The 24272-nt window shown below is 49.6% G+C and overlaps 1 protein-coding gene across 3 annotated transcripts in view; it reads right to left on the bottom strand.

Moving 5' to 3' along the window:
* Window positions 1-24272, bottom strand: part of LOC147737368 (uncharacterized) — a 96395-nt gene that overhangs the window by 19942 nt on the left and 52181 nt on the right. Inside the window, exon 3 of one of the 3 annotated variants that reach the window (XM_086925849.1) lies at window positions 556-567. The exons of the other annotated variants lie outside the window; for them this stretch is intronic. Within the exon in view, the coding sequence (XP_086781975.1) occupies window positions 556-567 (12 nt within the window). The remainder of the gene's footprint in view (window positions 1-555; window positions 568-24272) is intronic. 3 annotated transcript variants of the gene reach the window in all.

The raw sequence follows: 24272 nt of genomic DNA, 5'->3' as shown, positions 1-24272 counted from the left end.
CAATGTGACCGAAGAGCCTGAAACCAGCAGCATGTGTGCTGATTCCTCAGCAGTTTCTCCTCTACGACAGGTAGAGCAGATGCAGGCACAGATCAGACAGAAATAAAATATTTATAGCTCAGTAATATTTTGAGATAAAGAACTGGGTAGGAGGATGCTGGCTTCCAATAACACAGCACTGAGCACCTCACCTCAGCCAATCTTTAATGATTGTTTGAAAAACAGGGCAACAGGAAGTTCTCCCGCAACCGCTCAAGTCATGCATGAGGGCGTTACAACATGTTGCAAAGGGTTACTTGAACCCTCTATTTCAATTCATACAATTTACCTACACACATCACAGTTTGAAAAATATATATATTTCTTTATTAGGTGTTCCTTCATGTCAACGGATTACATACAAGTATCAGCATCAATCTCTGTCACCTCAGCCGAGGTGGAACATTGTTTTATATCAGTACAAATCAAGATTTAGACCACTGATGTAGCCAGTGGAGGAGACTCTTATTCCTTCTCATTTTTATAAACATTCCCAAAAACATAACTGTAACTAACCACCCCCCACCCCTACTCTCCCCCCAAACCTCCACTCCCCCCCTACCCTCCTCCTCTCCCCCGCCAGGTCTGGGTACCTCGAGGTCTGTACTTCAAATCATCTATACTGGGTCCCTTTGCGTCTGCCCACTGTGACCTGGGGCCGTCCCCCCTGTGGGAGGCGCCAGCTCCTCATTTGCATGTGTGGATTGTGTGGTGTGCCCCATTATGTCTTGCATCATTTTTCCCCATGCCAGCTGCACTTCCGGTGGTTTATGATCTCTCCTGGTGTTACGCATTACACACATCAGTTATCTCTCACCCCCAACGTATCCAGCGCGTGTATCCTGATTCGAGCACCACAGTGCCTGCGCTGTAAACTGGCTGATGCCAGCTTCTGACATATGGTGTGGGAGTGCCCACCACTATAGGTGTCATGGCTCGAGGTTACAGCCAACATAGCGGAACTCGCAGACCATACACGGTCACCTACTCCTGAATCCTGCCTGCTAGACCTTCACCCTAAAGCAAAGGGGGGCAAGCACACCAGTTCATAGACCTTGCATGCGTACTTTTGAAGCAGCAAATAGAAATGTCTTTTAAAGCGGCCTCTGTGCTGGACACTAAGAGGTGGTTGCATACTCTCCTGCACTGTGCACGAGCAGAGGCCAACACACTACACATGCTACTCACTAGAGGGGTGGGGAGAGTGGATGGGGGGGGACTGGGATATGCATATCCTTAACCTAGAAGCCATGAACGATGGGAAACATCACTTACAACGCAACTTTTACAACGCAGTGCCTTTACGACGCAACTTTTACAACGCAAACCATTACAACACATTGCGCTGGGGGGGCGCTCTAGGATAGGGAATAGGTTTAATTTACTGTCCAACACCTTCCCTACTATCCGCGGGGACTGGAGTTGGAATAGTAAATTAAACTATTCACTATCCAGCGCCCCAAAGCACTATGCGTTGTAATGGTATGCGTTGTAAAACCCGCTTTGTAAAAGCATGCGATGTAAAAGCATGCGTTGTAATGTCGTACATCCAATAAACGATATTCGACCACCATGAAGGAACTATGTCTGGGACCTCATGAATGCATAATTTCTGTACAATTGTACTTAAGTTTGATGTATATCCTCCTGCTCATGTGATATCTGTTCCCCTGTCGACGGTGGGGCTGGGAGCAGCCCCAGCCGGTGGCATGGATTAGACATCATGTTGGTCTACCCATATGTGATCCCTGCAACCTCCCCCTTACATCTACCTCCTTATAATTTATTGTTTTATTGACGTACTGCCTGCTATTAGGAATACAGAACGAAGTGGCTGGACAGGGAAATTTGACAAAAACAAATTACAATCACGTAGTTAATATATACCACGTGACCACCGGGTACAACTCCCAAAGTAAATTTATTTTTTCTTTTTGACTGAAATTCAGAATTCAAAAGTACGGGCACAAACAAAACAAATGTTACGACAGTGAATTCATGATGACATTATCTACAAATATACAAAATTTACAAGAATATTTTCTCCCTGGTTGAGTCTAACTGACACCACGACTATTTCCCTAGGATAGAATTTTATCAATCACTCTGGATCCTAGTTGTGCAAACCTGTTATAAACAATTAACCACAGGATTGGTTGACAGGCAGGCATTTCATTCCATCTCCTCCGCCTGTCCCATGGTCTCATATTCCTATGGACTGGTCACATATTTGCTTTTCACCTGAAAGTTTTTTCATTGTATATAACGGCAATTGATCTTGTTTATTGACTTTTGTATTGTTTTGGTGTGTCCTGTTCACTTATCTTGCTTGATGTATTTTTGTAAGTGTTGTACATTTGTAAATTTTGTATATTTGTAGATAATGATATTAACTACGTGATTGTAATTTGTTTTTGTCAAATTTCCCTGTCCAGCCACTTCGTTCTGTTTTCCTTGTTGTCGAGATCCAGGCTGGGTAGGTGTTGGATCCAAAACCTTCTCTGTTTTACAGCATGCTATTAGGAATGGCATGTTTTATAGTTCTCACCGTCCTCCTCGCCTTGTGATCACCCTTTACCTTAGTCGATCTTGCGTCGACACTGATCTGAACGGCAATGCTGTCCAACCATGATGTGCTCTACTTACGTCACATGTAGTATGTCATTGATGCTGCCTGCAACCTGTATCCCTCATTGGGTTACCTCTTGTCTTGTTCAAAAGAATAACAAATGCATTAAAATGTAACTAACTTTCATGAGCTGCAATCAAATGTTTGTGAGATAATGAGATACAAACATACCTCCATCCGGCAATCCTGGGACTAGACTGCTGGAAAGAGATCAACGGGAAAGTTTGGGGGTGAGCAAAACACTGAAACATGACCTGAAAGAGCAAATTCAAAAACGAGAATTAGGAGAAGATAGATGGATATTAGAAATGTCAATAGCGACGAGCAAGAGAAGGCAATAAACTCAATATTCTTTAGATAAACACCAGCCCTGTGAATTTTTACAGAGCAAAAATGTTTTGAATGTTTGTAAAACACTGAAAAAACACCACAATTTGGAACCCATAGAAACAGAAAAAAAAAAGCCTATGCATCTTTTTTTCAATGTGCATTATCAGAGAAGAGGACTTGCTGCATGCACAGGAGGATTAACCAAGAGATCTACAGTGGCATAACAAAACTTGAGGGGGCCCCCCAGCATAGTAGATGGAGCCCCTCGTTCCAGACCCTTTCATGAGCTCTCAGGCCAGAGAGTGCATAGTTCTGGAGGGGGACTTCTGGAGCTCGGGCCCATGCACTGCAGTTGTTTTTGCTATTGTGACGCCACTGAAGTGCTAAAAAATGCGGGGTAAAAAAATACGTTTTAAAGTCATGCAATGTTTTTATCTACGTTGTCCTGTCATACAACCATGTAGGTATTGCTATTTGCAAAGAGGAAAGTAACGGGCAATGTGATAGTCTGATGTGTTAGTGGAATACAAATATATAATTGAATCCTCATGCATCTAGGCATTATTTTAATCAAAGAGGGAATAGTAGGAATGTGACATGTTTACATGCTTGGTTCTCCATGCATGTATTTAGGCAGCATTCTCTGCAAAGAGGAAATAGCGGGCAATGTGACAATCTGACATGGTTATGAAATACCCTTAAATGATAATTTTCCATAAATATGGCCACTGTTCTCTGCACAGTCGAAGTGCGAGGATCATTCCGCTAAGGAAGCACACTCCTTTTAATTCATGAATTCTTCACTGGCATTTTAGGTACATTTATTCCTTTTGGTAAAAAAGAAACATCTGAGCGAGTAATATGCAGTTTCTCACTAAGGATGGGCGGATTTCGCGGATCCACGATCCGCGAATTTGCGGATCCGCAAAATCCGCGAACTTGCGGATTCGCGGATTTTGCGGACTTTTTTTAAATGGGGGGATGCAAAGGCCTCTATCCAGCATCACAGCTGATTTTCGACGGTAGATTTGGGAAGAAGGCACACCTGCCCAGCCTCGACGACGCTCACAATTGTTTTTGGGCTGATGAATGAGTCACTGAATTTGAGCTTCAACTAATTCCAGCGTCCATGTGTGTGTTACTATGCAATCGCCCCGAAGGGCGCAGGGGTCCCTTGAGTGAGCTGTCCATCCCATTCCCATCCATCATTCTGTAACTATTTTAAGATCGCGCCGGCAAGCTGCCAGCGCCATCCTAAAATAGTTACTAAATTGGAGGGACAACCACCTACCGGCCAGGCGCACTCCTGAGGCCACGCTGCACGCTGCTCCTGCTCCTGCTCCTGGGTGGGAAACGCTGCGTGTCTCGCTGCCGCTGCTCCATCCTGGCGGCTGGAGACTACAGCTCCCAGTGAGCTTTGCGGGCACTTCCTGCCTCCCGCTTTCTTCGCGCCCGGAGGCGCTATAAAGCAGGGACGCTCCCTCGGTGGAACGAGGGACAACCACCTACCGGCCAGGCGCACTCCTGAGGCCATGCTGCACGCTGCTCCTGCTCCTGGGTGGGGAACGCTGCGTGTCTCGCCGCCGCTGCTCCATCCTGGCGGCTGGAGACTACAGCTCCCAGTGAGCTTTGCGGGCACTTCCTGCCTCCCGCCTTCTTCGCGCCCGGAGGTGCTATAAGAGCAGGGACACTCCCTCGGTGGAGCGAGGGACAACCACCTACCGGCCAGGCGCACTCCTGAGGCCACGCTGCACGCTGCTCCTGCTCCTGGGTGGGGAACGCTGCGTGTCTCGCCGCCGCTGCTCCATCCTTGCGGCTGGAGACTACAGCTCCCAGTGAGCTTTGAGGGCACTTCCTGCCTCCCGCCTTCTTCGCGTCCGGAGGCGCTATAAAGCAGGGACGCTCCCTCGGTGGAGCGAGGGACAACCACCTACCAGCCAGGCGCACTCCTGAGGCCACGCTGCACGCTGCTCCTGCTCCTGGGTGGGGAACGCTGCGTGTCTCGCCGCCGCTGCTCCATCCTGGCGGCTGGAGACTACAGCTCCCAGTGAGCTTTGCGGGCACTTCCTGCCTCCCGCCTTCTTCGCGCCCGGAGGCGCTATAAAGCAGGGACGCTCCCTCGGTGGAGCGAGGGACAACCACCTACCCGCCAGGCGCACTCCTGAGGCCACGCTGCACGCTGCTCCTGCTCCTGGGTGGGGAACGCTGCGTGTCTCGCCGCCGCTGCTCCATCCTGGCGGCTGGAGACTACAGCTCCCAGTGAACTTTGCGGGCACTTCCTGCCTCCCACCTTCTTCGCGCCCGGAGGCGCTATAAAGCAGGGACGCTCCCTCGGTGGAGCGAGGGACAACCACCTACCGGCCAGGCGCACTCCTGAGGCCATGCTGCACGCTGCTCCTGCTCCTGGGTGGGGAACGCTGCGTGTCTCGCCGCCGCTGCTCCATCCTGGCGGCTGGAGACTACAGCTCCCAGTGAGCTTTGCGGGCACTTCCTGCCTCCCGCCTTCTTCGCACCCGGAGGCGCTATAAAGCAGGGACGCTCCCTCGGTGGAGCGAGGGTCAACCACCTACCGGCCAGGCGCACTCCTGAGACCACGCTGCACGCTGCTCCTGCTTCTGCTCCTGGGTGGGGAATGCTGCGTGTCTCGCCGCCGCTGCTCCATCCTGGCGGCTGGAGACTACAGCTCCCAGTGAGCTTTGCGGGCACTTCCTGCCTCCCGCCTTCTTCGCGCCCGGAGGCGCTATAAAGCAGGGACGCTCCCTCGGTGGAGCGAGGGACAACCACCTACCGGCCAGGCGCACTCCTGAGGCCATGCTGCACGCTGCTCCTGCTCCTGCTCCTGCTCCTGCTCCTGGGTGGGGAACGCTGCGTGTCTCGCCGCCGCTGCTCCATCCTGGCGGCTGGAGACTACAGCTCCCAGTGAGCTTTGCGGGCACTTCCTGCCTCCCGCCTTCTTCGCACCCGGAGGCGCTATAAAGCAGGGACGCTCCCTCGGTGGAGCGAGGGTCAACCACCTACCGGCCAGGCGCACTCCTGAGACCACGCTGCACGCTGCTCCTGCTCCTGCTCCTGCTCCTGGGTGGGGAACGCTGCGTGTCTCGCCGCCGCTGCTCCATCCTGGCGGCTGGAGACTACAGCTCCCAGTGAGCTTTGCGAGCACTTCCTGCCTCCCGCCTACTTCGCGCCCGGAGGCGCTATAAAGCAGGGACGCTTCCTCCGCGTCGCCCGGGCAGAGGGCGGGCCGTCTGTGGCCGTCCGGGGACGACGAGGGACGGGACGGGCCACCCCCCTTGGCCCCTGCGACCTTCTACCAATTCACCCAGGTACTGCATCTTGTGTATATGGAACTCGCAAACTGTATTGAAGCCCTCCACAAAACTAACTAGACAGCTGCATATAAGAGGATTATTAGAAACCCACGCTGGGTAGAATCAGAGTGACTGAGTGGGAGACCACAAGGGAAAAATGTCTAACCATCCCAACACACGTTCGGCTGGGAACAAATCCAACAAAAGAGTGACCCCTAAACAAACACGAGTGGAAACAAAGGAGGGTGCCCTCCTGAAGGGGAACAAACCTACAGCAATTGACTTAATGTTAAAGAAAGTCACGGGGGAAATAGAACGCATGGAACGGAGTTTATCCTCCTCACCCAACCTCAATGTCATCACCCAAACACCCACCAGAGACTTATCAATAGCTGATAGCCCAAATATCCCGGGCAATATAACTCAACCAAACAATGATATAGAGGATGTCCCCTGTGCTCAAACCCCGGGCTAAGAAAATTCTGAGCCCAACGAAACGACCCACCAGAGAAAAAGGAAGCGACAGGGGAGGATTAAGGGGCCCCAGAGACAGAGGAAAGTGCTAGTAAGAGACAATCCTCCAACACGCACACAAGAGTATATAACAGTTGAAAATAACTCCCAAGTAGAAACCATTCCACCAGGGTGGATCGAGACATTAGTCGCAGATCTTAAAAAACAGCTAGAATCCTTTATTGCAGCACAATTAAAGCCTATTATAAGCAAGGTGGACAAAATAATGTGCGAGCTCTCTAAACATTCCAAGGCACTAGAGCACACACTGGCAAAAACTTCTACTGACCCAACTCAGATAACTGAAGCAGCCACTAATGACAATGCAAACACAAAGAGACTGCAAAATAACAACTGGGTCAGTCACACTCAACACGCAATTGTCCTCAAGCCTGTTGTTTCCTGGCCATTCCTGCTGCTGATTTGTATTGACCTGCTGCCCCTCTGACTTCCGTCGTGTGTGAGAGAAACCTCGCCGGACCCGCTACGCGGGTCCCGCAGCGCCGCACTTGGAGCTTGTGCCATTCCTGGGAGAGGAGCTGTCATCTTGGGCGTGAGGAGCTGCCGGCAGGGCTGCGAGCTTGGAAGCAGGGACTCGCCTTACCAGGAGTCCCTGCGAGCCCTATTCGCAACACCTGGGCTGCTCTCCCTGCTGGCCCCGCCCACCCGCCCACGGAGTGAAAAGCGGGAGAGGAACTTGCCTTCACGGGATCCTCAAGCCTGTTGTTTCCTGGCCATTCCTGCTGCTGATTTGTATTGACCTGCTGCCCCTCTGACTTCCGTCGTGTGTGAGAGAAACCTCGCCGGACCCGCTACGCGGGTCCCGCAGCGCCGCACTTGGAGCTTGTGCCATTCCTGGGAGAGGAGCTGTCATCTTGGGCGTGAGGAGCTGCCGGCAGGGCTGCGAGCTTGGAAGCAGGGACTCGCCTTACCAGGAGTCCCTGCGAGCCCTATTCGCAACACCTGGGCTGCTCTCCCTGCTGGCCCCGCCCACCCGCCCACGGAGTGAAAAGCGGGAGAGGAACTTGCCTTCACGGGATCCTCAAGCCTGTTGTTTCCTGGCCATTCCTGCTGCTGATTTGTATTGACCTGCTGCCCCTCTGACTTCCGTCGTGTGTGAGAGAAACCTCGCCGGACCCGCTACGCGGGTCCCGCAGCGCCGCACTTGGAGCTTGTGCCATTCCTGGGAGAGGAGCTGTCATCTTGGGCGTGAGGAGCTGCCGGCAGGGCTGCGAGCTTGGAAGCAGGGACTCGCCTTACCAGGAGTCCCTGCGAGCCCTATTCGCAACACCTGGGCTGCTCTCCCTGCTGGCCCCGCCCACCCGCCCACGGAGTGAAAAGCGGGAGAGGAACTTGCCTTCACGGGATCCTCAAGCCTGTTGTTTCCTGGCCATTCCTGCTGCTGATTTGTATTGACCTGCTGCCCCTCTGACTTCCGTCGTGTGTGAGAGAAACCTCGCCGGACCCGCTACGCGGGTCCCGCAGCGCCGCACTTGGAGCTTGTGCCATTCCTGGGAGAGGAGCTGTCATCTTGGGCGTGAGGAGCTGCCGGCAGGGCTGCGAGCTTGGAAGCAGGGACTCGCCTTACCAGGAGTCCCTGCGAGCCCTATTCGCAACACCTGGGCTGCTCTCCCTGCTGGCCCCGCCCACCCCGCCCATAAACTCTCCCCATCATCATAAAAGGAGCTATACGTGCCGCTGCGCGGGAGCGCGCGGGAGGGCGCCGGGAGAAGCCCGGGACAAGGGCGGGACCGTTTGAGGCCGTTCGAGGTCTGAGCGGTCTGGTCTGGGCCCCCTCTCTTATACTCTTGCCTCGTACTTTGTGTTTGCCTATTTTGTTGTCCGGGTTGTTAGCCACAGTAAGTCCACATGTGTACCCGCGTTACACGCAATAGGGCGGCCAAGGGAGGGCTGGCCCATAATGGGCCTATGGACGATTTTATTACGCGGACAACCAAGGCAATAGACCATGCAATTGATAAACTGCAAACCAGAGTGTCCCTGGACTTGGAAGCGGCCAGGAAGCTGTCACTCGAATTTGCCTCCCATAAGAAATCCTCCCTTGGACACATAGCCACTGCTATTTCCCCTAATCACACCGGCATGCGGGAGGGTGTTATAGCGGTGGTTGATGTCCACGATATGCCTGCTCTGCCCACTCCTTCTCCACTTCTAGGTCTACCTGCTCTGCCCGACGGCCCGCTCACTGTCGAGGACAGTCCTCTTGTTTCCCTTATTTCTTCCCCACAATCACTTGATATATCCCTGGCCTCCACCTCATATGGCGGTCTCGATAACATTCCGGGGAATCCCAATAAGAGAAAACGTTCTCCCAGTCTAACTTCCCCCCGGAAGAAACTGCCAATGCTGGGCGCAAATTTGCCCATCAGTGATAACACAATAGCTGATGCCAGTCCGGCCATGCCTTTCCTCTCCCCATTGGCTCCTCGTGGCGAAAATACTGGGGGGCAAGTCCCTTTAGATTCTGGAGGCACCTCGCAACCTGAGAGATCAGACACGGGCTGGACAAACCAGGACGGGAGGGAGAGGGAATTTATAGGAGTGGTTTGGGAGTCTTTAAAAAATCTTCTATCTCCCCTGGATTTAAGGCTTTCCCGTATAGAGAACAATCTCCTTGAAATGGAGAAAAGTATTATCGCCTTGGCCACTCTTGGCCTGAGAGGCCTTGAACGCCAGGGGTTGATTGATAGTAATACGATTACAGAGGTTCCTACCCCACCTCCTACAGCTATCCCTGGTTTGCCCCCTAATCCCACCTTGCCCTGTCCTTCCCACCCTATTCCCAAACCCCGCACCAGGAGTCTCATTACTGCAAATCCGCCCCCCCAGGCCAGGGCTAACACCTTAAATGCTCCAGCAACACAATCTCATACGGGCACTACATCAGCTGCACCAAGAGCCCGGAACCCAATTAGCTCTAGCTCCCGCCCTACCCAGGCGCCTCGGAACCACATTACACCAGCCACACCGAGAGTTCAGAATCCAGCTAACACTAGTTCCCGTCCCGTCCAGGCCCACCGGGATAAACCCCCCACTCATTCTGCTAGGGGTCCCCATACCAGGAGCAATTTTCGAGGAGGTTATATCGACCTTCCTCCTGAAGCAAATGATTATATGGTGGTTTTGACGGGTGTCCCGGAATTGGAGAATGGCCAATATGAAGATCAGCATTCCCTACGCAATAAAGTTATGCACTGGCTTAATATTCATAGACCTATTCCCAACGGAAGGAGGAGTAGAGTCTTAACGACACGAAGAGTTCCATGGGTGGGCACTACGAGGAAACTGACCCCCGGTGACTGTATAGTCGTAACTTTTGACGATGTGTATACGGCCAGGCACATCTGGTCCCCTGGGAACCAAGATTGGGGTTCCTCTATTGCCCCGAGGCCTTTGTCATTCTTCTATCCCCCCCGTGCTGTCTGTCCGCAGGGGGCTTCTTGGCCCACAGTCCCCCAACAGCCTAGTTGGGAATTTCTTCCCACTGTGTTTAACCCAAACAGTTGTTGGCCTGGAAATGTAATTCCAGATAGGTTTGGCAGCCTGGAGGATGTCGATTGACTCCTAACGCCCCCAACAAGAGTACTACCAAGTAATCCCAATGGTTTCATATTGGGGATGGGGAGATTATCCTTGACGGCCACCGTGGGTGTGATTAGTACTTCCTCTCCTACCCAGTCCCCAATCCAGGCCCCCCCTACACAGGATCTGGTGCACCTTTCCTCAGTTGTCTGTCCTCCCACTACGCCCCTAGCTGCAAACCTGATTGCCCCTGATATCTCGTCACCTGCAGCTTCTCTCCAAATTTCCAGGGTCGACGACATCCATGTCATCTCTCCAGTTTCTGAGCCACAGTCTGGTAAGACCTTGACAGGTGTTCCCCTGCTTAAAATATTAAGCTGGAATGTGGCAGGGCTTGCCCGGAATTTTGACAAACCTGATTGGATCTCTTTTATGGAGCCCTTCGGGATCTGCCTCTTACAAGAAACTTGGTGCCTGGAGCCCGTGCACAGGGTCGGCTTCACCACCTACTCTGTGCCGGCCTCCAGGTCTAAAGGCAGTAAAGGCCGTCCTTCTGGTGGCCTTCTCATCTGGATAAGTGTATCACTGGGGCTTACAGTAAAACAAATAAATTCACCACCCCCAGATCTTTTGAGACTCACTATGCAATGCCCGGGGGGCAAGACCCTAGAGCTTTTCAACATGTACTTAAGGGGGGCCAGGGCTGGGAACTTGAGCCCTTTGTCTTTAACTGGAGTTGAAGATGAGCTAATTGGTTGCAACATTGACTCCCTCACTATCCTGGGCGGGGATTTCAATTGCTGCTTTGAGCCTCTGGCCTGCGATGATATTTTGGATACATGGGAGGACGATGCCAAGAGAGGCATTCCCTTGCTTGCTCTCAACCCCATCAGGAAATGGACACAGAGTGCTATTGATATCAACGCACTTTGCTTGGAATACTCCCTCAGAGCCACTAATGGTCGTTGTAAGTCAGATACTGGGGGTGCACACACATATAACAGGATTGGACACACCTCCAGAATCGACTACGTGCTGTTAAACTTCAACCTGTGGGAATATGCCCTCGATATGGTTGTCCATCAATCCACGGATAGTGACCACAATCCTTTGATTCTCTCGCTTGCTCTCCCGTGGGATCTAGGGGCCACAGCATCATCTCGGCCAACCTGGAAATCATCCCACGAAGTTGTTCCATCAAACTGCGGGAGGCGACTAAAGTGGGCTAAGGTTGCCTCTGATGTTCCAAGAATGGCCCAAGTTCAGTCCATAATGATGGAAGCCAAGTGTATCGCAGGCACGCTGGACTGTGACTCTCCTATCCTTGTGCCATTTGTGGAGACTATTGTATCACTTAGCAATCTTTTTCTGGTTCCTGAGGGGAGGGGGGGGTCCAAGCGGAGAAACGAGACTAAGGGTAGAGATCAATGGTATTCCCACGCTTGTCGCCAAGCAAAAAGTGAACTAATTATGGCGGTCAGCGCTAAAGATCAGGCTTTGATTTCACAAGCTAGGAAAAACTACAAGAAGACTCTAGCTGCGGCAAAGGTCACTCATGAAACCAACTTCTGGAGCGATTTAATGGAGGCTGGTTCTAGAAAGGACTCAAGGGCTTTCTGGGCTCTGATTAGAGGTAGGGATAGGCCTGTTGATTCCCTCCTTACATGTAATATAACAGGGGAGGTTTGGTGGGCCCATTTTTCTAAACTATACTCTAACTCCCCGGGGGCATCGGGTCCCAATAGGAGTACTAGCCATATAGTACCAGCTGACAACTCTCATCTTGGCCCCATTTTTTCATCTAGGGAGGTGGAGATAGCAATCAGGTGCATCATCCCCAACAAGGCGGCAGGCCCAGATGGAGTCCCTGGAGACTTGCTTCGTAGCAATGTCGATGTTTGGAGCCTATACATTGCTAAACTCCTGAATGAGGCAATGGTGGGTGGCGGTTTCCCGGATTCTTGGAGGGGTGCGGAAGTTGTCCCCATTTTCAAAAAGGGCTGCAGGGACGATCCGGCCAACTACCGACCCATAAGTCTGCTTGATTCCACCCAGAAGGCAGCAGGGAAGGTAGTTTTGGGTAGGATCTTGCAGTGGGCCGAGGAAATGAAGGTTTTGTCTGACTTTCAGGCCGGCTTCAGATCTGGAACCGGCACGGTTGAGCAGACATTCCGTTTCCTATTGCTTTATTGGAAAGTGGTCAAACTGGGCAAGGGCAGTCTGTATCTCGCCTTCATCGATTTACGGACTGCCTTTGACCTTGTTCCACGTAACCAACTCTGGGCTGTACTTGAGGGCATGGGCATGCCCGCGTATTTGTTAGCCTTAACCATCAAATTCCACGAAAGCAATTTTGCCCAAATTAGATGGGGTCAGCAGGGCCAAAAAACATCTCGGATTCCTGTTGACAGGGGCGTCCGCCAGGGGTGTGTGCTAGCTCCCACTCTGTTTTCCCTATATCTAAACGGAGTGGTAGAGCACCTTCTTCAATTGTCAGCAGATGCTCCTTCCCTGGCGGGTAGAAAGATACCAACGCTCCTGTTCGCAGACGACACCCTGCTGATATCGAAATCCCCGAAGGGCCTCCAAACTTTGCTAACGAGGTTCCAGGGCTTCTGCGACACAAGGGGCTTGGCTATTAACATCAACAAAACCAAGTTCCTTGTGTTGAATCCCCCCAGGAAGACAGTCTACCCGCCAACAATAGATGCAGTACCTTTAGAAAGGGTCAGGGAATTTGATTATTTAGGAATCAGACTTTGTGATACTATGTCTTGGAAGGCGCATCACCAAAAATCCATCTTGACTTACAGGAGGGTTACGGGTGCCCTCTTAAAAGAGCATCGCGCCTCACCCCTTAAACCCATCGGGGTGATACTTGACATCTACAAGGCAAAGGCTGTGAGCGTGGCACTATACGGGGCCGAATTGTGGGGTACCCAGAAATCTGACACTCTGTCTTATCTGGAGAATAAGTTCCACAAAGATCTAATGCGGCTCCCTCATAGCTCTCCTACCCTACCCCTTCTACTCGATACAGGCACACGATCCATAGCTGATCAGGCCAAGCTACGTCCCCTCCTTCTGTGGGCCCGTATATGGAATGTCCCTGAACTTTCAAGCTATGCTGATGCATTAAGTGAGCTTCTTTCAACCCCGGGTTGGCATAAGATCGGTTGGCTACTTGGTGTAAAGCGCCTCCTTTGCGAATTAGGCCTGGGTGATGCTTGGGCTAGCAGATCTGCGCCACCAAACAGCTGCTAAAGAAAATATTCTGGCTGTGGGTGGATAATGAGAGAGTCTCCCAACCAAATCTGTGTAGATCAGCTGAGGAGTTCTTGGCTAGCAAATCCCGTCCCTTTAGAGAACCCTACCTCGATGTGATCTTGAATCCATCAGATAGGGCGTTGTATTTTAAATTCAGGGCCGGGGTTTTGCCTGTAAGCGCAAGGACAGCTAAATGGAAACCACCATGGCAAACCGTGGAAACTTGCCCTTTCTGTACTACTAGGGTCGAATCTATTCCCCATCTGTTATTCGAATGCCCAGCCTACGCTGCTCCCCGACGCAGATGGTTGAAACCGCTCTGCGCAAGGCTGGGCACTCGGTCACATTTGCAGGCCTTACAGCTGTTAAGATCTGACCCTCACCCACTGTTTGCTTGTGGTCTGGCAAAATTTCTGGGGTGGGCTTGGAGGATAAGAACCGCGAGGAGGAAGCTCCTCCAGTAAGGATGCCAATTTACATTCAAGTGGCCTGGTTATTTTCTGTATGTGTCCTTTTTAACATCATTCCTCTCAGAAACAGATAATTGTATACTTGCACAAATGTTTTTAGATAGGATGTTTTTATTAGGTTGTATACTTTTAGCATTTTCTCGAGATTTTGTCAGTTTTGATGTATAACTGTTTTTATGCTCACATTGATTTTACTGTAATGCTTTTATGAAATGAAACATTTCGAAATAAAGCTATACAACAACAACAGCAATTGTCCAGATACACGAGGCCCCAAAAACTGCTCAAAATCAAAAAGGGGGTACTAATGGCAGTTCTAGGGGGGGACACAATCAAAGTGCGAACAACAAAAATTTGGAAAAAACCCACTTTACAACCATTAATGCAATGGAGACAGGAAGAACGCCCCCAGAGGGAAGGGAATTACGACCACTGTTATACAGATTCCGACCCCTTTCATACTACTAGCAATCACGCCTCACATATAGATCTTCCTCCTGAGGCAAGCCCATTTGTAATAGTTTTTGCAGGGGTACCAGAAATCAGGCCCAATGAGAGAGAATCACACTATCAATTACTCTCCAAAATCTCCAAGTGGCTGAATATCCACAGACCCTTAAATAATGGGGAAAGAGGAGAGATAGTACACGTAAGAAGGGTAAACTGGATTGGGGGGAGAAATAAAGACATAAGAGGGGACTGTATAGTTGCAAATTTTAGGGACACCAGTCTGGTTGATTACATCCTGAAGAATTCTAACAGGAATCAAACCAGCACTATTTGTGCACTTCCACTTGGGTATTTTTACCCAAGGAGCCGGAATATTAACCATGCGGGTGATGAGGGAGGGTGGATTCTTGGAAGACCACAACGTATACATAGACCAAGACCAGTAAGCCACCCCGAACAGTCCTTTCACCCTCGAGATTATGCACAATGGAGAAACAGATTTGCCCCAATTCAATCACTCGAGGACATTGATTGACTGATCCCTACAGAAAATAATTCTGCAGCCAGTTCAACGATTAGTGGACGCTTGGGCCCAGAAATAGGGGGTGAACGTGGGAGTGAGGAGAACACACAACCAGGGAGGCTAGACCCACATTCGAGTCAGGGGGAAAACAAAGTAAATATCAAAGATACATCTGTGGTGGGGGAGGTTAGAACAAATGAAACTCACATAGTAGGAGGTAAAGAGAAGAGGGAGGGTCTGACCATCTTATCCTGGAATATTGCAGGGCTGGAAGCCAAATTAAAAAGTAAGGAGTGGTTAGAATTCATAAGGCGCTTTCATGTTATAGCGCTCCAAGAAACAAGGGCACGGGATTCGGACCCTTGTCAATTGGAGGGCTATAAGTGTTTCTTTAGACCTGCCCAAGGGACAAATTCTGGAAGAGCAAAAGGAGGCCTAGTAATATACGTAGATTTAGACCTGAATGGCACCTGATCATACCCAGACTGGATGTCAGACAACATACAAGTAGTTACACTACAACACCAGGGGGAGAGTCTACTGTTTCTAAATTTCTATAATTCTGGGCCGGTGGAGGGGAACTTTCCAATATTAGCAGAGTTGGAGAGCAGACTAAATGAGGAACTCGATCAAAGGACGAAGGGGCCAGAACCAACTGTCCTGTTGATGGGGAATTTTAATTGTCATCTATGCCCCAAGCTACTTCCTCTATCTTCCGACTGGTCAGCATGCCCACTAGAAAAGGGTCCCCATTTTACACACAATAAAGAGGGTACAACTCTGATGAAGCTATTAGATAACTTTGCACTCACTCACGTCATGGATCTAGCTGCAGTTAAAGCAGGGGAATCCCCAACACCCACATTCAAGGGAAAAGGCGGTGGGTCCATAATAGATTATATAACGATCTCTGCCTGTGCTAGAGAACAGATCCTATATACTAGAACAGAGTGGAGCCCCTTTAGTGATCACAACCCAATTTTAATAGAAATTAAATGTAAAGATGTAATTAGAAAAGACCCGGGGTGATCCATGAAACCTATATCCAACCAACAGACCAAGGGAGATGCATAAGGTGGTCACTGATTAATCCTCAAGAGTTTTACGTCAAATTAGTGGGCGAAGGGAAAGCCCATATAGAGACCTGCCTAGATCCCACAATAGAGGGTAGAGGAGTGGTAGAGGCTTTAGAATCCTTAACCAAAATTGTGGAAGGAATATTACAAACTAGGAAGCCCGTAAGACAGTCATCCTCGCCAAGATGGTTTGACTCAAACTGCTCCAGAGCGCTAAGGGACCTAAAGCAGAGTTTAAAAAAGACTCCAAGGGACAAGATTGAAATCACCCGCTACAGACAGAACTACAAAACCCAGGTAAAGATAAGGAAGTTGGCCCTTCAAAAAGAAGTCTGGGCTGACCTAAGGGAGGCTGGTGAAAATAAGGACTACGCACAGTTCTGGAAAATCATAAACAGACCATGCTTCCATGACTCAAGCTCCCCAGTCATCAGCTCTAATATTCTACCAGGACAATGGATTGCTCATTTCAAATCCTTGTATAACCAACAGGAGGTAGACATTGGTGATGGAATATGGAGGGGGCCAAGGGCAGAACAACTTGAATTATCTCTGGAAGAAGTCCTTAAAGCAATCTTAGGGCTGACACGAAACAAAGCCCCAGGCCCGGATGGCACCCCCCAGATTTATTCCTCAGTAACACCGAGTTATGGGCCCCAGTGGTAACGAGAGTACTGAATGCAGCTATCACATCGGGCCTGCCGAGATCATGGTCCACTGCGGTGATTGTCCCGATATATAAGAAAGGCTGTAGGGACAGCCCGCAGTGCTACAGACCTATTTCGCTGATTGATGTTTCTGCCAAAGTACTCGGGAGGGCGCTCCTCAACCGCTTATTAGATTGGACTGACACCCACAACATCCTGGTGGAAACCCAGTACGGGTTCAGAACAGGCAGATCAACTAGTGACCAATGCCTCAACCTATACCTCCTCATGGCTAAGTACACCAAGACGACCGATGGGACCATATACATGGGGTTCATGGACTTAGCAGCTGCTTTCGATAACGTCAATAGAGCCAAACTTTGGTCACTCATGTTTAACCTGGGAATTGACTCGGATCTTATTAACATTCTGAGGGAGCTGCACTGGAACACCACTGCCAAGGTCCGCTATAGTGCGGGGGGGGTGAGTACCGATCCCTTCCCGTGCTCTGGCGGGGTGAGGCAGGGGTGTATACTGGCGCCGTTCTTGTTCTCCCTCTACATAAATGGCCTGGAGAGTGGCCTGATAGCACTGGGAACTGACTGTCCCAAGGTGGGCGCGCATCATCTGCCGGTACTTCTGTACGCTGATGACGCGGTCCTCCTAGCACGAACGGCAGTTGGCCTGCAGCTCTTAATCAAGGGTTTCTCTGACTTCATGAGGAATTTGGACCTCTCCGCCAACATGACAAAATCTTTCATCATGGTAGTGGGGAAGAAACCACAGAAGAAATTTGTGTTCAAACTAGGGGATCATGTCTTGGACACTGTCAAATCATTTCCGTACCTGGGCCTTTTATTTGATGAAAAGTTTAAGTTTGCCCCTCTGATAGAGGAGAGGGCTAGGAGATTAGTCTCAGCTAATGGAGCTATACTAAACTTTGCCCGTCGAATGGGACGTTGGTCCCCAGAGCAGGTGATGACATTGTATAGGTCGGTCAGCATCTCAAAGACCATCTATGGAGCTGAAGTGTGGGGTTTCAGGGATGCACAACCAATACAAAGTGAGGAAGACAAATTCCTAAAAAAACTGTTAAAGCTTCTGTTGAGCATCCCAGCAGCGATAACACACGAAGAGTTGGGTACCCCATATATAGCCGACCTGATCAGACTGAGATCTATACTGGCCTGGCTTAAAATTTGGTCAAACCCCAATGCGGAATTGTCCAGACAGATCATCCAGGATTGCCTGCTGAAAGAGAGATGGCTCCAAATCCCCTGGCTGAAATACGTCTAAGACACATTGGGGGATATTGACGAGCAAGGGCTATTTCTGGACCCCTCTACGGTGGACATATATTCCAGACACTCTGTACAAAAGCAACTACTGGAAAAATATGATGGTAGGAGGAGGGAGCTTGACTCTACTAAACCCTCGGCAGTTGCTCATTCGCTTGTTTGCAATGGAGTGGGCATGGAACCGTACCTCTTTTTAATGTACAGTCAACATGAGAGGTTTTTAATGACTCGTTTTAGGCTCAATTTGTTGCACCACATTTTAGCTTATCCGTCTGGATTTACTCAAACAATTGAGCAGAAGGGTGTCTGCGGCTGCGACAATAGGTCTCCGCAGGACACCCTTCATTTTGTATTACTGTGTTCTTTTTATAAAACACCGCGTCAAAGATTCTTAGTGGATGTTTTAAAGGACTCAAACATTATCCATGCTAAATCTGCTTTATTGTTCTTGCAAAGAGCCACTGAAATGCGTACTCTGTTTGCTACCATGAGTTTCCTTAAAATTGCTTTTAAACTAAGAAACACAAGGGGCTAATAAAGTTGGTGGGATTGGGAGGAAACTAAAAAGTCATATGGGGCCTTGTGTCATATTTGCACTCTGTTTTGACTATCTACAAAAACCCCTTTTTAACTTGTTGCTCTTTTTAAAATGTCATATTGTTCAGTATGGTTTTATGCGATCATGTATTACTATGTATTTTTATGATGGTTTTTAACCTTCGAAATAAATAAAAGAACTGAACTGAACTGAACACTGAATTTGAGCTTCAACTAATTCCAGCGACAATGTGTGTGTTACTATGCAATCGCCCCAAAGGGCGCAGGGGCCCCTTGAGTGAGCTGTCCATCCCATTCCCATCCATCATTCTGTAACTATTTTAGGATGGCGCCGGCAAGCTGCCAGCGCCATCCTAAAATAGTTACTAAATTAGCTTCATCAGGAAGCACTAATAGATAAAATAAAGCAGGTGCTCGAGCACCTGCTTTATTTTATTTATTAGTGCTTCCTGATGAAGCTAACTGAAGATATCTTAGTAACTATTTTAGGATGGCGCTGGCAGCTTGCCGGCACCATCCTAAAATAGTTACAACTTCAAGCTTGAAAGCTTGAACTTTTGCCCCCCAAATCCACCGCTCGCGGATTCGCGGATTTTCGGTAAATTCGCGGGAGTTCGTGGATTGCGGATTTACCGAAAATCCGCTAAATCCGCGAGCGGAAAGGATTTTCCGCTCATGCTTATTTCTCACTCAGTTAGCAGAAAGGGCCTTATGGAACTGCGAACCAACTACGCACAAAAACATTGTTCAAAGAGCATGGAATAGCACAAGAACGTTGTTCTTTAAAGAATCCATACCATAAGAAATAACTCTTCTTGTCTTGAACTTTAACCTGTTAAAAATACCCCTTCTGCTCACATTACAGGAGCATTTCTTGGACTCTTAGAACCCTATTTACACTTCTTCATATCAAAACCAGCCCTGTAACTCCTTTCATGTTTGCAGCTCATTTCAGAGCCGTTTCTTAAGTTCGTTAGAGCTCCAACCCAAACCCACTGCCAGTCTAACCAGGGTTTTTTAAGACGACACCCCTAAGTCTGGGTGTCAAACATGGTTCGGCAGGAGTGGCATGCACGGCTGACATTTGGTACCCCTAAGGCGAGGCGGCGAGCATAATTTTAAAACTTGTCAGGAACGGATGTCACAGCCTCTGCTGTCAACAAGTGTAGTCAGTCATGAGTGCAGTACTGTATGCGCTACTGTGCTGAGGAGGCCCCCTGTAATTGGGAGGATACGAGGACCTATGTTACGCCCATGGAGATCTAGTGTGCCATGATGGTGCACTAGGTTCAGTATTCTGTAGTCACGCATCTCAATAGGCTCTGGGAAGTGCAGTCTTTTTGGGTCTCGCGTCTAGCGGTGCACTATGCAGCAGTGCACGCGCAGTGTGAGACATTTAGTGAGTAAAAAATGGGGAATCTAAGCTGACCTAGGAATCGCACACGCACGAGCGTGTGCAATTCCTATTGTGCTACGCGATTGGACTTTGCATGCGTCTTTTAATAAAAGACTGCACGCAATTGGCCAAAGGCAGGCGCGTTGCTCCGCCCACGGCCTATTAGTGTCTATTACGGCTTGGTGCACGTAATAGACACTAATAGGCCATTGTTCGCAGTGGCACGCGCGCAAGTACCACTTGCAGGCTTTTTTTTTCAAGCAGAAGTGAAAGCGAAAGCTTTCCCTGCCGCTTGTTAGTACATGCTCCTGTCACTCACCAAGCACTCCTTACTCCTCTGTGCCTACTCCCACTGTTCCACTAAAAGTCAGTAACATGCTTGGCTTTTGAATATTCCCAGGAACAAGGGTGGTGCAGTGGCTGATAATTCCGGTGACCTGCTGCTCTGATGTGCCTGATAGCACCATGGGTGCTAATGGTGTCTAAGATTGCACCAAATTACAATAACAAATAGGGCGCCTTGGGGCCGTGGTCCTCTGATGTACGTATTACTTTGTTACTGTGCTCTGCAGTTTTGCAGTATTGCACAATATTGCTAAATTCGTGTTTTGGCATTGCCGTTTTCTTTTGTCACCGCCAAAATGGTCTCAGCAGGCTAGGACGCGGTCTTGAGGCGCACCGCAGGGTCAGAAAAAGAAAGAGGCAAAACAACAGCTTCTCTGGACCTTGGCCGCTGCTGACCCCTACTGGGATGAACCGGTTCCGAAGCAGAAAGCGGCAGGGGCTCGAATTGCACCAGCTGCAAACTCCGGGCGTGACCACGCACCTCTCCTCTCTCTCCTCCTTCTCTCCCTGGCCTATCTTGGTCGGCGGGAACAAAGGCCTCTGTGCCCCCACTCTAGGTCTACAGTCTGGGGCGTCTGGGGTTCTGGGGGTGTCCACTGATAGCCCCTAGCCCCCACTCAAGACTAGGGTGGGGGGCGTCTAGGGTTCTGGGGGTGTCTACTGATAGCACCAGGCCCCAAATCTAGGTCAAGGGTGGGGGGCGTCTAGGGTTCTGGGGGTGTCCCCTGATAGCCCCAGGCCCCCACTCTAGGTCTATGGTGGGGGGCGTCTAGGATTCTGGGGGTGTCCACTGATAGCCCCCACTCTAGGTCTAGGGTGGGGGGCGTCTAGGGTTTTGGGGGTGTCTACTGATAGCACCAGGCCCCAACTCTAGGCCAAGGGTGTGGGGCGTCTAGGGTTCTGGGGGTGTCCACTGATAGCCCCAGGCCCCCACTCTAGGTCTAGGGTGGGGGGTGTCTAGGATTCTGGGCGTGTCCACTGATAGCCCCAGGCCTCCACTCTAGGTCTAGGGAGGGGGGCATCTAGGGTTCTAGGGGTATCCACTGATAGCCCCTGGCAGCCTTTTGGCGAATGGAGCACGTCGAGCTGCTGAACACCTCTTGGTTTCTGCCACACTCCTTGCACACGTTCACCTCAGTGTCCGCTTTCTGTACGCTGCCTTCCAAGTGATCATACAATAATAAGACAGGGGAAATGTTAGTGGTTTTATTGTTTAAATATCATATTTTTTTGTGCAACAAATACTATTATGTCTTAATTACAGCGACCTCTTCAACGGCATATGGAATAGGCACCAATATTTATTTGTGTGTCGTCTCAGACTTGTCCTCAGACATATCCTTCCTAATGTCACCAAACAAGTACGGTGTGTGTCTGTACCCTTTATTTGTGGCAATAGCAAATTGAAATACAAACCCAATAATGTTAAAACTGGCACCAGAATGTACACATTTGAAAAGAATGTAAACATAGGCTAAGAAATATAAACTAATTCCAAAGAGCGTAAACATAGGGGGTCATGTTAACATGGCAGAAGACATTTTATTTATTTATTGAGGATTTATTGACAGCAAAACTGTCAAAGCTCAATGGAGTCTCTCGGCACTGGTACCCAAAGAGAAGAGAGTTTCTATTATTGCTTTCACGGTTAACCTGGACTATGAAGGCTCTGGCACCCCATTTCTTCAGTCTGGTTTTTAGAGCTGGAGAAAGAGGAAGCAGAACTCAGTGTTCTTTTTGGGGAGTACTTAGTGAAAGTATTCTTTAGAAATAGGGACTGGGCCGTAGCTTCAGAGGTGTGTTTGGGGTGTTAGCCCCGCCGCCCCCAATAAATTTATTTTGTGATAAATAGTTAAGTACAGGTGCTTTCAGTCAGGTATAGTGAAGAGTCTATCGGTTTTCACCAGGAATCGTTACATACACCAGACTTAAAACGCACACGCACAGTTTCCCTCTCTCTGTTTGGAAAGAGAATGACAGTCGGGACTCGGATTGAATCACAGACCCTGGACTATCCATGGCCATTTTAGTCGTGACTCGGATTGAATCACAGACCCTGGATTATCCAGTTGCCCTACCGGACTGACCCCTGGGCAGCCGAAGTTTTGGAACTATATGATTAATTCAATTACCTTTCCCGACAGAATTCTAATGCGGATGAGGTCTCTAAACCACTGCCTGGTTGCCTCCCTACCCACCAAAATTCCGTCCTGAGGAAGACTCACAGTCAAAGGTCCAACTGTCCCATATGCCACAAGTCGAGTCGAAACGTCGGCGAATACTTCCCCTGTACCTGGACCTACTAACCCCCTAACGATCATGTGTCACAGATGACTACAATCTGTGATTGTACCAACCAATGTAAATAGACCATGTAAACTATACAATTGGGCCAGGACAGCCAGATTGATACGCCTGATCAATCTCTCCTTAAATCTATCTACTTTTTCCTCTAAGACTTCATGTTGGGATTAGTCCCCCACTCACTCATACCTTTGAGCACCGTTTCTTTGCATGTTACCCTCGGAGCAACCATTGTTTCTCATGATGAAATGTTTAAAAAAAAATTGGGAACTAAAATAAATGTGATGATTAACTGTTAACCTAAGTTAAGGCTCTGCACATCCAATTTTTTCCTTGTAATTTTTCCTTGACTTTTTCCCTTGGATTTTTTCCTTGAAATTGTTCTTTTTGCCGATATTACATTTAATTTATTGTATGTATTGAAGTGTCAAATATCGCAAATACTGTACTTTTGGGGTAAGGTTACCCAATAGGAGCATTAGCTTTATTTCTGCTCCATAACAAAAGTTTGATTTTGAAATACTTTTTCACTGTACGAATAATTGGTTTTTGGACCACTGTTTTCTATATCAGATATCTAAAATAGATATTGAGAAGGAGCGGTCGTCCCACGGGGACTCCCGCTGCGATACCTGGGATAGGGGAATCGAACTTGGCTCTCTTCCCCACTGCTGCTGGATTCCCTGAGTGAGGAGACGGGGATGAGAATACCTGCCAAGACCTCAGAGTGGACCATGAGGGTGGCAGTCACTCACAGGCACTTCCTTTGGTGCCACAAGAGGTGGATAGGCACCTCTCTCATCTTTTGCCTCCTCTACTGTTGGCAACCCAAGGGAACGAGGCTGACAATATCGGAATCGATCGCAAGGCAGAAAGTATGGAGTGCGGTATGCCCGAAGAGACTGCTGCTGATACAGCGGCTGAGGCTGCGCTATACACGAGGCGGTCTTTCCCTCACACCAATTCTGACCCCCTGTAGGATCCTCAAAGAGAAGAGGACCAACCCGGCGAAGACCCTGGATAACGACGGCCTACTCTTTCCTGAAAGACACAGAGGTGAGGAGTGGGGGGAGTGGCATTGATCTGGCCCTGCACTGGCTGCGATACGGAGCCTAGCTGGCAGGCCTGGTGGCCCATCAACATGTTCCCTCCGTCTGGCTCCTCTCCCATGGCTAAAAACTTGGGGGTTAAGATGGACAAGGGGCTGACGATGAAAGCCCAGATCTTGGGGGTTACCAGCACCTGCTTCGGCCTGTTAAAATGCTGCGGAGGTTTCTGCCTCTCTTGTCCGAGGAGCACAGGAGGCTGACGGTGCAGGCTCTGATAGGCTCCAGGTTGGATTATGCCAACATTCTCTACCTGGGCCTGCCAGAGTATCTGCTGCAAAGGCTTCAAGTTGCACAGAACGCGGCGGCCAGGGCCATCTTTGGCCTAAGTAGACGCACCAGCGCCTCTGGGTTGTTGGTGACGTTACACTGGCTACCCATCCGCAAACGGATCGCCTTTAAGGCTCTGACCTTGGCCTACAAAGCGCTCCATGCTGTGGGAGCTAAACATCTCCAAAAGAGACTGACCT

The sequence above is a fragment of the Lissotriton vulgaris genome, chromosome 1_1 (assembly GCF_964263255.1).
Source record: "Lissotriton vulgaris chromosome 1_1, aLisVul1.2, whole genome shotgun sequence".
NCBI lineage: Eukaryota > Metazoa > Chordata > Amphibia > Caudata > Salamandridae > Lissotriton > Lissotriton vulgaris.
Note: the sequence above shows the minus strand (reverse complement) of the source record. Positions and strands in the feature narration are given on the sequence as shown.